This window comes from Drosophila miranda, chromosome XR (assembly GCF_003369915.1).
Source record: "Drosophila miranda strain MSH22 chromosome XR, D.miranda_PacBio2.1, whole genome shotgun sequence".
In the NCBI taxonomy this organism is placed as follows: Eukaryota; Metazoa; Arthropoda; class Insecta; order Diptera; family Drosophilidae; genus Drosophila; species Drosophila miranda.
Window position 1 is genome coordinate 19,349,431 of NC_046674.1, and position 10,688 is coordinate 19,360,118.

Here is a 10,688-nt window from a genome sequence, read left to right on the forward strand (position 1 = left end):
GAGATAGAGATTCCCTGGAGACAAAGGCAAGAAAAACTATTGTGAGAGAGCAAGGGCAGGCCCCCCCCCCCCCCCCCCCATCCATGCCTGGAGGACAAGTGTGTGAGAAAATCGATAAGAACAAGGAGATGGCTGTGTGGCAGTGCAGCAGATTTCCAGATCCCTTAGATGCCGTAGATCCCGTAGATAGGGTGCGTTTTCCGAGATGCAGGGGAGATGCTTCTTGGCTTTGAGCTAGAGTCCACCCCATGTCCTGGCAGCCCAAAGGCAGAGGACAGAGGGCACAGGGCACAGGGCAGAGGGCGAGGCCGTGACCCTTCCAAGGAAATCATCATCTCGAAGGACCGATTGGGGGTAAGATGCAGTCTTAGGCAAGCGCCTGGAATCAGGGTGATTCTTGATTGTGCGGGTGGGGTGTGGGGCTGGGGGTGGGGGTGTGGGTGATAGAATTTCAATCATGGCCGACACGTTGGAAATAGAAGAGGCCGCCCCAAACCAGACAAAAAGCCTGCTGTGAAAAGATATATGAGCTTCGTGTCCCGGGCTTTTGTTTTACCGTGTTTGTCCACACCTCTGGACACATTAAAATGATTTCAACAAGTCGCGGGTCACTAGATACTAAACAAAAAAAAACCACCAAAAGATACCAAAATGTTTCCAATTTAAAAACAATAATTTTTTGAATTTTTCGCATTCATTCGCATCCATTTTTGGTGAGTGTTTTTCAATGTCATGTGATACGCAGGAACGAATTATTTACACAGTGCTCGACAACATTAAACAGCTGCACTTCAGAGGAGCCCCAGTGCCAGTGGGGGGTGGGGGGGAGTAGAGGCGTTCGATCTTGAAGTTCAACAGATCTTCGGGCAAGTGCCCGGCGGAGGCTCTACGATCAGCTGGTTGCTGGCTGGGAAGCGGGAAGGCGGACAAATGGGCTGCGAGATGAACTGGAAAGGAAAATAAAGTCTGGGGCATAACCCATAAGGAAATACTCTATAAATGCGGACATATCGAACATATTATTCCTTCGATTATATATGAACTTTTACACTCTTATATGTAGATCTTTTTTTAAGGCGGAATTTTAATGGATAAACCTCTACCTTTCCATAATCTTCCCAGTGTGTCTTTCGGTGACTTTACAGGTCTTATTCCCAAGGATTATTATTAAAAAACTGTTTTCCCCTCTAGATAGGCCTCTGCCAGGCCTCATCTTCAATGCGTTGGACCTTGTCTAGGCCAAAAAGTAATTTAAAATAACAAAAATACAAAAACTATTTTTAGTTCCCGGCTATAGACACAACAACATTAGACGGAGACGGAGACGGAGAGAGAGAGATTCCACAGATAGAGAGAGAGAGAGAGAGAGAGAGAGCGGGAGAGCGAGGTAGGAGGGACCCCAAGAGACGACCCAATGGGGTGGGTTGGCTGCCCCAAAAAAAAGAGATTTCCCTCCCCCCCCCCAAAACGCACGCCACTCAGCAAATGTCGAAATAAATGCTTAAAAAAAGCGAAAAAAAAACAACAGTTTTTATTTATCCGTGCCTCAAGTTTTTAAGCTTTTTTTTTTTTTTTTTGCATATGCAAAGCGGTCGAGCGGTGGTCGGGTCTTAATGGAATTTAAGAGACGGCGACGCGACGCGATGGCCGGCGCATGCTTTAAATTTAATTAAAGTGAAAAGCAGCGAAAAATCCAAAGAAAGTTTTGTGCTCGAGTGGCGATTGCAGGCGGACCCGCATTTGACCCGCTTAGCCGCACCACCCCCCCCCCTCCTCCACCCCTTCCGGGGGGATGTCTATGATTTTTTTGCATTATAAATATATATATATTATAATATTATGATGGTTTTTAAGTGCGGCCGCGCTTCGCTTTCCAGCCACAGACAAAAAAAATTCAATTAAACCGAACAAAAAATACCAACCATCTTTCTGGTTACACTTTCCTTTTGGGGGCGCCACGAATGAGGGCGGGGGAGGGAGGCCAAGTGGAATATCGAGTATTTCGTGTGCAAATCACTTATGCAAATTTCGGGGAGTCGGAAAACAGTTATGGGCATATATTACGCGCTCCCCTGGCTACCGATTTTCAACAATGATTCGTGATTGAGTCTGAACGAAAGAGATATATATATATACATATGTATATGTTTGCCACAAGGAGGGGGGTACGAGGTGTTCGTATGTACATTGGGGCAGGGAGAAACTGGTTTTCTATAACCCACATCATGAATCATATCACAAAAAGCGTTGAGCAAAACGAAAAGCCTAAAGAAATGGTTAACCAAAAAAAAAAACAAGAAAAAAACAAGGCGGAACAAAATATATTCCAGAATGAAATCTGCATAATTTTTAATGAATATTAACTATAATTTGAAGATTAATTGTATGCCCAGACAAAAAGTTGAAATGTTTTTCCGGGAATATTAACAGAAATTTGTCAAAATTTCGAGATATTCATCCAATACAGTTCCAATAAATTTAGAACGAATTTTGTTTGTCTTTCTTGCACTTTATTCCAGTTTTATTTCTAGAACCTCCCCGCCCACGGAATTGGTAGCCCTTTACGGCTTTTATTGGCTCCCTTCTGCTGCCGCTGCCCTGAGATCCGTATGCAAATCCGCCAGACAAACACTTGGGTAAGCTGCTCTAAGCGGAAAACTAGCAGCAGACAGGCAGAGTAGAGTTGACCCCAGAGCCAGGCCCAAAAAAAATCCACGTAGCAGGAAAAAGAGAGGAAAACTGCTTAACAAATAGATTGCAAAATGCTGTCTAGACGTGCAATTTCGGGGCCCTGGCAACATGGCAACATGGAGGCTCCTCTGGGCAGAAGCGGCTTTTGCTGCTGCTGCTGCTGCGGCAGCACATTTTCCAGAGTTGCACAAACACCAACACACCTATACACACACACACACACACACACACACACACAGAGAGATACCTTCCGAGGGTGTGCTGCGCCGGCTGCTGATTCTGCCCTGCCTGCCCGTCCTTCATCCTCTGTCCAGGGGCGGAGTGCACACAAAACTACCCCCGAAAAAAACAAAAAAAAAACGAAACGTATATAAAATCCATCGATATCCGAATCTCTCGAATTGAATTGAAATTTCAGCAAAAACTAAATCGAGCAACGAAGAGGGCGAGAGAGGAAGAGAGGGAGCGGGGTAGAAAGGGAGGAAAAAGCAGCTGAGCATTGCAAAAAAAAAAAAAAAGTTAAGTTAAAATGTTTAAAAGGTAAGCTTTTAGAATGGGCGTGTCAACGCCCTAAACGAAACCAGAAAACGATTAAAAACAGCTGTTTAAGCGAATGTCTAACCCAAGAAAGAGAGGTAGAGAGGCAGAGAGAGATATGTACATAGATTCGGTCGGAGAGCAAACGGAAGAAGAAGAAGAAAAACTATTAAATATAATAAAAATATTGTGGAGCCGGTGTACTTGGAATCGAAGAAGTGGTGGAATGGTGTTTTTGGGCCTCCTCTCCTCCGTAGAACACAACACTGCAAAGGCAAAGGCAAAGGCAAAAGCAAAAGACAAAAAAACAACAACGATATCCGAGAAATAACGCTCTGGGGCGGCGCACGCTTGGTACCGCCGCCGCCGCCGCCGCCGCTCATATGGCAGCAATTTACATAAAACCCGCAAAACCAGTTTTTTTTTTTCTTCATTAAGTTTCAAGTTCCAACGCAGACAGAGACGGAGCGAGAGAGGTAGAGCGGTCGAGAGAGAGAGAAGAGCGAAACATTATGAACGTAAAGTTCTTGAGACATTTGCCTGCACTTTAGCTTTGGCTTGAGCTTTGCTTTGCTTTGAGATGATTTCTTGGCTTGTAAAAGCTGATAAGGAACTAAGTGGAATGGGTAAGTGGAAGGACTTTACAGTTATGTTCGGGAATTCCATTAATTCAATGAGAGAGGCATTTAGTTGCCAATCTGCAAAAGTCTCTCTTTCATTTCTGTTTATTTGGGAAGCCCTCTGAGCTCGAAAGATCCATTAATCCAATAGAAAAGGGACAAACATATATTTACCCGATCCCTATCCCGAAGCCCATCTGCCAAATCGCTTTCCCCCTCTCGTGTCTTTTGCCAAGCTTATCGTTCCATAATCTAATTAGATTTCCCTATCAGGAAAAGCACCAGCTCTCTCTCTCTTTCCCAAAAAAGAATTCCCACACAGCGCAAAAGAATTATTCACTCGAATAACTGTTTACCTTAAGAGTTCCAATAACTCAATGAAAGATTATCTGCAGTTGTGTCTCCAATTTTCTCCTTTGCTTTGAAGAACCGCTCAGCTTGATAAGAATTATATCCCAATCTACAGTTGTTTGTTCTCACAGAAATAACTTCCCTCTCAACTAAAGTTCCACTCACAATAGAAGAATAACAACAAAAAACACTCACTCATACAAAAGCTTAACGGGAAGGATTTTACTACTGCTTATCTTGAGAGTTCCATAATCCAATCAGACAGTTCCCCATAGTAGAACTCCCCTCCCCACCCCCCACTACAGCGCTAATCAACAATAGAGAGAAAAACTTACCCATAGCTCTGTGCCCCAACTCATGTTGTTGGAGTTTTCCGCTGCTGCGTTTTCCGATTCGGCCAGTTTGTTGTTGCTGCTGTGTCTACTGCTTGAACTGCTTGCCACTGTAGTAGTAATAATCCACAAAAAAAAACAAAAACGAAGATAATGTAATCCAAAAGAAGCGCACGAAACGAAACAGTGAAGAGGGAGAAGAGTAAAATATGAGAGATGTTGCTGTTGCTGGCGTTTGTTTGTATGTATGTATTTCCCGCAAAGGTTAATTAATTTTTTTGGTTTGTTTCAACGTTGCGCGTTCTTTGAGAGCACTAATTCCCCCTCGATAAACGTGGAGACACGGCCGACGAATTTGGTGGTTAAACAGGTAAGACGAACCACTCAGAAAAAAAAAAACAAGAATGTTGCAGCAGACGACGTGTCAATGCAGCGCAGCCGGCAGATGGACAGCAGCGCGGGGCAGGTAGCTGCAGCAAAAGGAATGTGCGACCGTTTTTCTGGATAGCGCCAATAATCGAGAGGAAAATAATCAAAAAAAAAGAAACAAAACCGAAGGGAAATGCACTGGCATTTGCGCTGCAGCGGCGCAGTAGAGAGACAGAGAGAGAGAGAGAAAGACACCATGGGCTGCAGTTCAAGAGAGAGTGCGAGTGCAGTTGGAATTTTGAATTAGTTTTTCTTTCTGTCTATTGTTTTGGTATTTTACATAATTCGCACACATTTTGCACGCACACCTTTCTTTCTGTCCCTCTCTTTCTGTCTCTCCTCCCACGCACGCTTTAGGCAGGCGTTTTTCCTTTGCAGCTCGTTTCGCCCGATTCGTTGCACAATTTCATTTCTCAGATGTTTCTTCAATATGCGGCTTGCACTTTTAATAGAATGCGTCATAATTCGGGCGACTTTGCACACACAAACAAACACACAAACAAACAAACACACACACTCGCACACAAGCACGGAACATAGAATAAATTTGTTTCTCTTTTTATATCGCGTTTTTACCTTTGGCCATAAACGCCCGAACGAACGGCCGGATCAAAAAAAAAAAGGGCAAAAACGTCTCTCTATATACTTATTTATTTGTATTTACTTATTCGACACGACGCGCACAGCAACCGCCCGGTTGAAAAAAAATTTTGATAATGTGGGCAGTGTGACCGCGGACCCACTGATAAAATATACGGTCTGACGAATTCAAGTTCTATTATACATATTCCTCGTTTTTGATATTCCGTCGAATATTACTAGCTATATAGAACATTTAGCCATGACTACTTAGTTTTATACGATTGATGAATAAATTTTCTACACAATTGGTTAGTTTTTAGTCCTTGCTTTTATTGTATTTTGACTAAAACAACGTTTAAACAAAATAGTTCAACAAAAAATCAGTCGCAATGTTGCTGGTATTTGAAGACATGATGCGTGTATAGCCCTTTGTACACCCTATTTCGCTAAGTTTTTATGTAGATCAAACGCAATTTATTAAGACCTTATCTCAAATTGATATTCTTTAGACATATTCGAGTACATTATTAGTATCTTGTATATATTTATAGCGATCCTGATACCTACTGAGCCTTGGAAGACAAACATTTTTACAATTCTATATCATCCATTTCCCCCAGGGTATGTGTGCATGGAATTAGCAACATGTTTGTGTATGGAATGGGACTCATTGCTGCAATAGCGAAACTGCGGCGAATCGGGTATTGCCTATATTTCAAACTATATAGATTTACCCACTTAGCTTTATCGCATAGATAAATACATTTTTTACAAGATTGCTTCTTTAAATTGCTTGTAAGTATTTTATTTTGACCAAAAAACGGTTTTCAAGTAAATGTTGCCGCAACATTGTGTATGGAATGGGACTCATTGTTGCTAAAGCGAACTGCCGCGAATTCAAATTCGATTCAAAAAAACGACCAATTCCTCATATTCTTTGTTCCGTTGAATAATACTATCTATATGGAACATTTAGCCATGCCCACTCAATTTTGTACGATTGATGAATCAATTCTTTACATGATTGGCCTATTCGAAATACTTGCATTGGATTTCTATATAACATTGAAAATTAAATTAATAATTGACAAAAATACCATTTAGCACTAAAAAACACCACATGGGAGCGCGGCGAAAACCAGTTTTTACAGTATGACCCTCAGAACAGCACCGAAATATACGGTCTCATTTGAAAAATATACCGAGTGGTGCGCGCCAAATCTAACTTTTTTGAATGTGAGCGACAAGGATTTAAATGTTGTCAACCGGGCCTTTATCTATGCCCACATAATTTTATACGATTAATGAATCAATTTTTTACTTAACTGGCCAGTTTTTAGTCCTTGCTTTTATTGTATTTTGACTAAACAAGGTTTAAGCAAAATAGTTCAACAAAAAAACAGTTGCAATGTGGCTGGTAAATTAGCAAAATTTGTGTATGGAATCGGTATGGTATGGTATTGCCAAGCTATATAGATTTGCCCACTTAGCTTTATCGCATAGATAAATACATTTTTTACAAGATTGCTTCTTTAAATTGCTTGTAAGTATTTTATTTTGACCAAAAAACGGTTTTCAAGTAAATGTTGCCGCAACATTGTGTATGGAATGGGACTCATTGTTGCTAAAGCGAACTGCCGCGAATTCAAATTCGATTAAAAAAAACGACCAATTCCTCATATTCTTTGTTCCGTTGAATAATACTATCTATATGAAACATTTAGCCATGCGCACTCAATTTTGTACGATTGATGAATCAATTCTATACATGATTGGTCTATTCGAAATACTTGCTTTTATTGGATTTCTATATAACATTGAAAATTAAATTAATAGATTGATGAAATTGACAAAAATACCATGGGAGCGCGGCGAAAACCAGTATTTCTACAGTATGACCCTCAGAACAGCACCGAAATATACCGCCTAATTTTCAAAATATACCGTAAATATACTGACGAATTCAAGTTCTATTATACATATTCCTCGATTTTGATATTCCGTGGAATATTACCAGCTAGATAAAACATTTTGCCATGCCCACATAATTTTATCCGATTAATGAACCTATTTTCTACTTGACTGGCTTATTAATCAATAATAATATCTTACTAATATTTTTGACGATTTTCATTGGTTCAAAACAAAAATCGCCGTTTCCGATTCAAACAATTTTCAGTTACAAAACCGTTCCGTAATGTACGATATAAATATTTGAACCTGGGGAAAAGGGCTATATTATATGTAGTGTATATCAAATATATTTTAAATTTTAAAACTCCTGGGTCCGTTAATCTGACCACATGGCAGTATCTGCTGAATAGCATGATGACATGATGTCTTGTTAATATTTCTCGATGCATTTTCACTCTTAGCGACTTAGCAGTTCCAATCAGCACCATATTTCGAAGAGAGCCAACAACCGTTTCGAAGAAATCTTGTGGATTGTTAAAACAGGAGCCCCAATTTATGTGATTTTATATGAAAATCAGAAAAATGATCCCTGAACTCCCTGATTCGATCGATGGAAAACTTTGCTGATCTAAGTACTTATAGCTTATAGCTATATGACATTAACTGACCTAGCTGCAAAAACAGAGACAGCAGAGAACAGAGAATAGTCGGGATATGTTTGCGAAACGGCTGTTATCTCTCTCTCTCTTCGTAGAAAATTTAGTGCAGCCTAAATACAGCTGTTAAAGCGTGGACTTTGCAGGGCTGCAATTACAAGTTATTGGCGGGATCTCAGCGAACAATTTGACTTAAAAAAAATTAAAGTGCTGCTGGAAATCGTGCAAAGTTCAGCAGGGGACAAGTCATTGTTCTTTCCCGCTTATCGCTCCGGCAGAACTTAGCCAATATAACTATGGAGCCATCCACAGATAGCCCGCCAGAAGTCCGATAAGAAGTCAAGGACTGGGATTACAAAAGAGCATATAGTATCAGCTCAGAAACTTTATTTCATATTTAGAGCCCGCGGGGCGAGAAAATAAAAAAGTGTAAAGAAAAATAAAAAACATAATTGGACCGAGGACCACTCTACATTTCCACATAGGTGGGCATGGTCATTACGCCGCAATTGTTCTTGCGGGCTGACATCAGGATGTAGCCATCGTTGCCCCAATAGGTGGACCAGGAGTTCTTCACCAGCCAGTAGTCCTCGCCCTTTATGGTGCCAAAGCCCACGGCCAGAACGGCATGGTCCAGGCCATCCACATCGTTCTTGCACTCAGGCTCGTAGTAGACGCCGTTCGAATAGAAGCTGAAAGTCTTTGGTGAGGCATCAATGGCCACCGAGAGGGGTCCGTGCTTGAGGAGGGCCAGCTTAAACGCATTCGGATCGTTGGAGGTGACATTTACAAAGCCCTTGATGGGCGCCACGAGGGTGACGTTGTTGATGCGGCAGTAGCCGTCCTGGCCAAGGTACGGTCCGTACTCCTCTTCGGTGGGGACGCCGCCCACCTGCATCATCCACTGATAGACGCGGAAGTCCTCGCCGCCATCGCAGCCGTTGTTGCCAAACGGCCAGGAGCAATCGATCAATGCCTGCTGGGAGAGACGGACCAAATCGCCGCCGTTCTTGAGGAAGAAGGCGCCCTCCAGGTGGCCAATGGTACCAAAGGACCAGCAAGATCCGCACACCGATTGGTCTGACATGAAAATGAAATACATTTAATTCAAGCAGGAAGACACGCCAGAGACACGCCTTGGGAAATACCTTTGACTGGGGTAACAGCACCGAAAAGACGCCAATCGTACTGGGCGGGAATCTCATCCTGGTGCTTAGACACATCGTAGGGGAAGGGCTTGCCTGTGTTGTAACCGCCTGACGATTTGTAGCCGCGTCTGGCCTTCAGCTCCTCCTCGGTCTTGTCGGCCAAATGATTTACGGCCAGCGTGTAGGTCAGCTTAGCCCGGTTCTTAGAGTGAATGTAGCGCAGGTTCTGGCGGAAGATGTTCTTCCTGTGCTCGTGCTCCTGCTCAGTGCGGTAGGTCATGCCGTGCTTGTGCTTAAAGTGGTGGAAGGCCCTATCCACGTGCTCGTCAGTGTGCGAGATGAACTCCTGCATCGGGTTAAAGGTGGCATAGTGGCCAGTGCCCGGCCCGGGGAAGCCCACGCACGTCAAGCTCTCGTCGATCTCGAACACCTCGTGGGGGATATCGACGTGCTCATAGCTGTCGTAGTCGAGGTAGTAATGATCGTAATGCGAGCCTAGGAGCGTGTTGTAGCCACGCATCTCGTAGCGCACTGGAATGGGCATCCGGCTGGCCGGATAGTGTGGCGACTTCTTGTAGCGCACCCACAGCGTATATACGTTTTTCTTCTGGCCGATGGTCTCCTCCAGGCGGAACTTGTCGCAGGTGAAGCCCAGGAAGGTCTCGGTACCGATCAGCTTGAATGGCTTGGCGTCCGGCAGGATGCTCTGAGTCTCCACTTTCTGCTCGGACGTGCCGTTGACCTGCAGGCAGGTCAGCTTGTTCATCTCCTGCTGCGTGGTGATGGGCGCCAGCTTCAGCAGTGTGCCGTAATCCCCCTCCCCGGCCAGCTGGTACGTCTTCACCATGCCCCCATAGTAGTCGATGCGGGATCGTTTGGTGTTCTTATCGTACCAAGCGTAGAACGGCTCGGCAATCTCGGCATAGGGTATGTACAGCGTGCCCTTCACAATGTAGTTGGCATCCCAGCGCGGCGGGTTAGTGGCCTCTCCTGAAGTAGCGGTTGTTGTTTTTGTTGTTGGGAGAGGGAGAGGGAGAAAGAGAGGGAGTTTGTCAAATGCAAACGGTAAAGAGCGGCCATCACTGTCTTGGCTCACGCCACTTTTCGCATACACACATATGTATGTGCATACATTATTTTCTATGTAAATCTATTCTTTGTTCGACGAAACACTTTTCGCAATCTATTATTTACTCACCTGAGAGTGCCAGGCCCGCCAGCAGCGCTAAAACTAAAAACACTTGCATTCTCAGGAAATCTGTATTGAATAATCTATGATTAAATCGAAATTCAATATTAAGTTATTTGTTGTTCAGTTCAAAAGCTAAGCTCTTCTGCCGGCTCAAATTAACTTTTGCTCCGACAACAACTTTTTGCAGCGAAAGCGTGAGAAACGCGTTTTGTCATTTAATGGTGCAAAGCTCAAAT

At 43.3% G+C, this 10,688-nt stretch overlaps 2 protein-coding genes across 10 annotated transcripts in view; both read right to left on the reverse strand.

Moving 5' to 3' along the window:
• The window catches only part of LOC108152427 (formin-binding protein 1-like), a 32,252-nt gene extending 26,542 nt beyond the window's left edge, over positions 1–5,710 (reverse strand). For 7 of the 9 annotated variants that reach the window (XM_033386723.1, XM_033386722.1, XM_033386721.1 and 4 more), the window contains exons 1-2: positions 5,311–5,437; positions 4,535–4,641 (exon numbers count right to left, since the gene is read on the reverse strand). In XM_033386723.1, the coding sequence (XP_033242614.1) occupies positions 4,535–4,641; positions 5,311–5,422 (219 nt within the window). In that variant the 5' untranslated portion in view covers positions 5,423–5,437. Of the gene's footprint in view, positions 1–4,534; positions 4,642–5,310; positions 5,438–5,536 lie in introns of those variants that run through there. The other 2 variants (XM_017281751.2, XM_017281749.2) reach the window with 2 other exon arrangements.
• A 2,749-nt stretch (positions 5,711–8,459) lies between these two features.
• On the reverse strand, positions 8,460–10,619 carry LOC108153315 (digestive cysteine proteinase 1). Its single transcript, XM_017283225.2, has 3 exons — positions 10,459–10,619; positions 9,261–10,250; positions 8,460–9,192 (listed from the first exon to the last, which is right to left on the reverse strand). The coding sequence occupies exons 1-3, from the start codon at positions 10,505–10,507 to the stop codon at positions 8,582–8,584; spliced, it is 1,650 nt and encodes a 549-aa protein (XP_017138714.2). The 5' UTR covers positions 10,508–10,619; the 3' UTR covers positions 8,460–8,581.
• Positions 10,620–10,688: the final 69 nt, after the last annotated feature.

What these genes read in the sequence shown, in the direction of transcription:
- LOC108153315 (XM_017283225.2), bottom strand. Translation starts at nt 10,507, where the DNA reads ATGCAAGTGTTTTTAGTTTTAGCGCTGCTGGCGGGCCTGGCACTCTCA. An exon ending in GGCGGGCCTGGCACTCTCAG is followed by an intron (nt 10,251 to 10,458) that starts GTGAGTAAATAA and finishes CCGCTACTTCAG; the next exon opens with GAGAGGCCACTAACCCGCCG. An exon ending in TGCTGTTACCCCAGTCAAAG is followed by an intron (nt 9,193 to 9,260) that starts GTATTTCCCAAG and finishes TTTTCATGTCAG; the next exon opens with ACCAATCGGTGTGCGGATCT.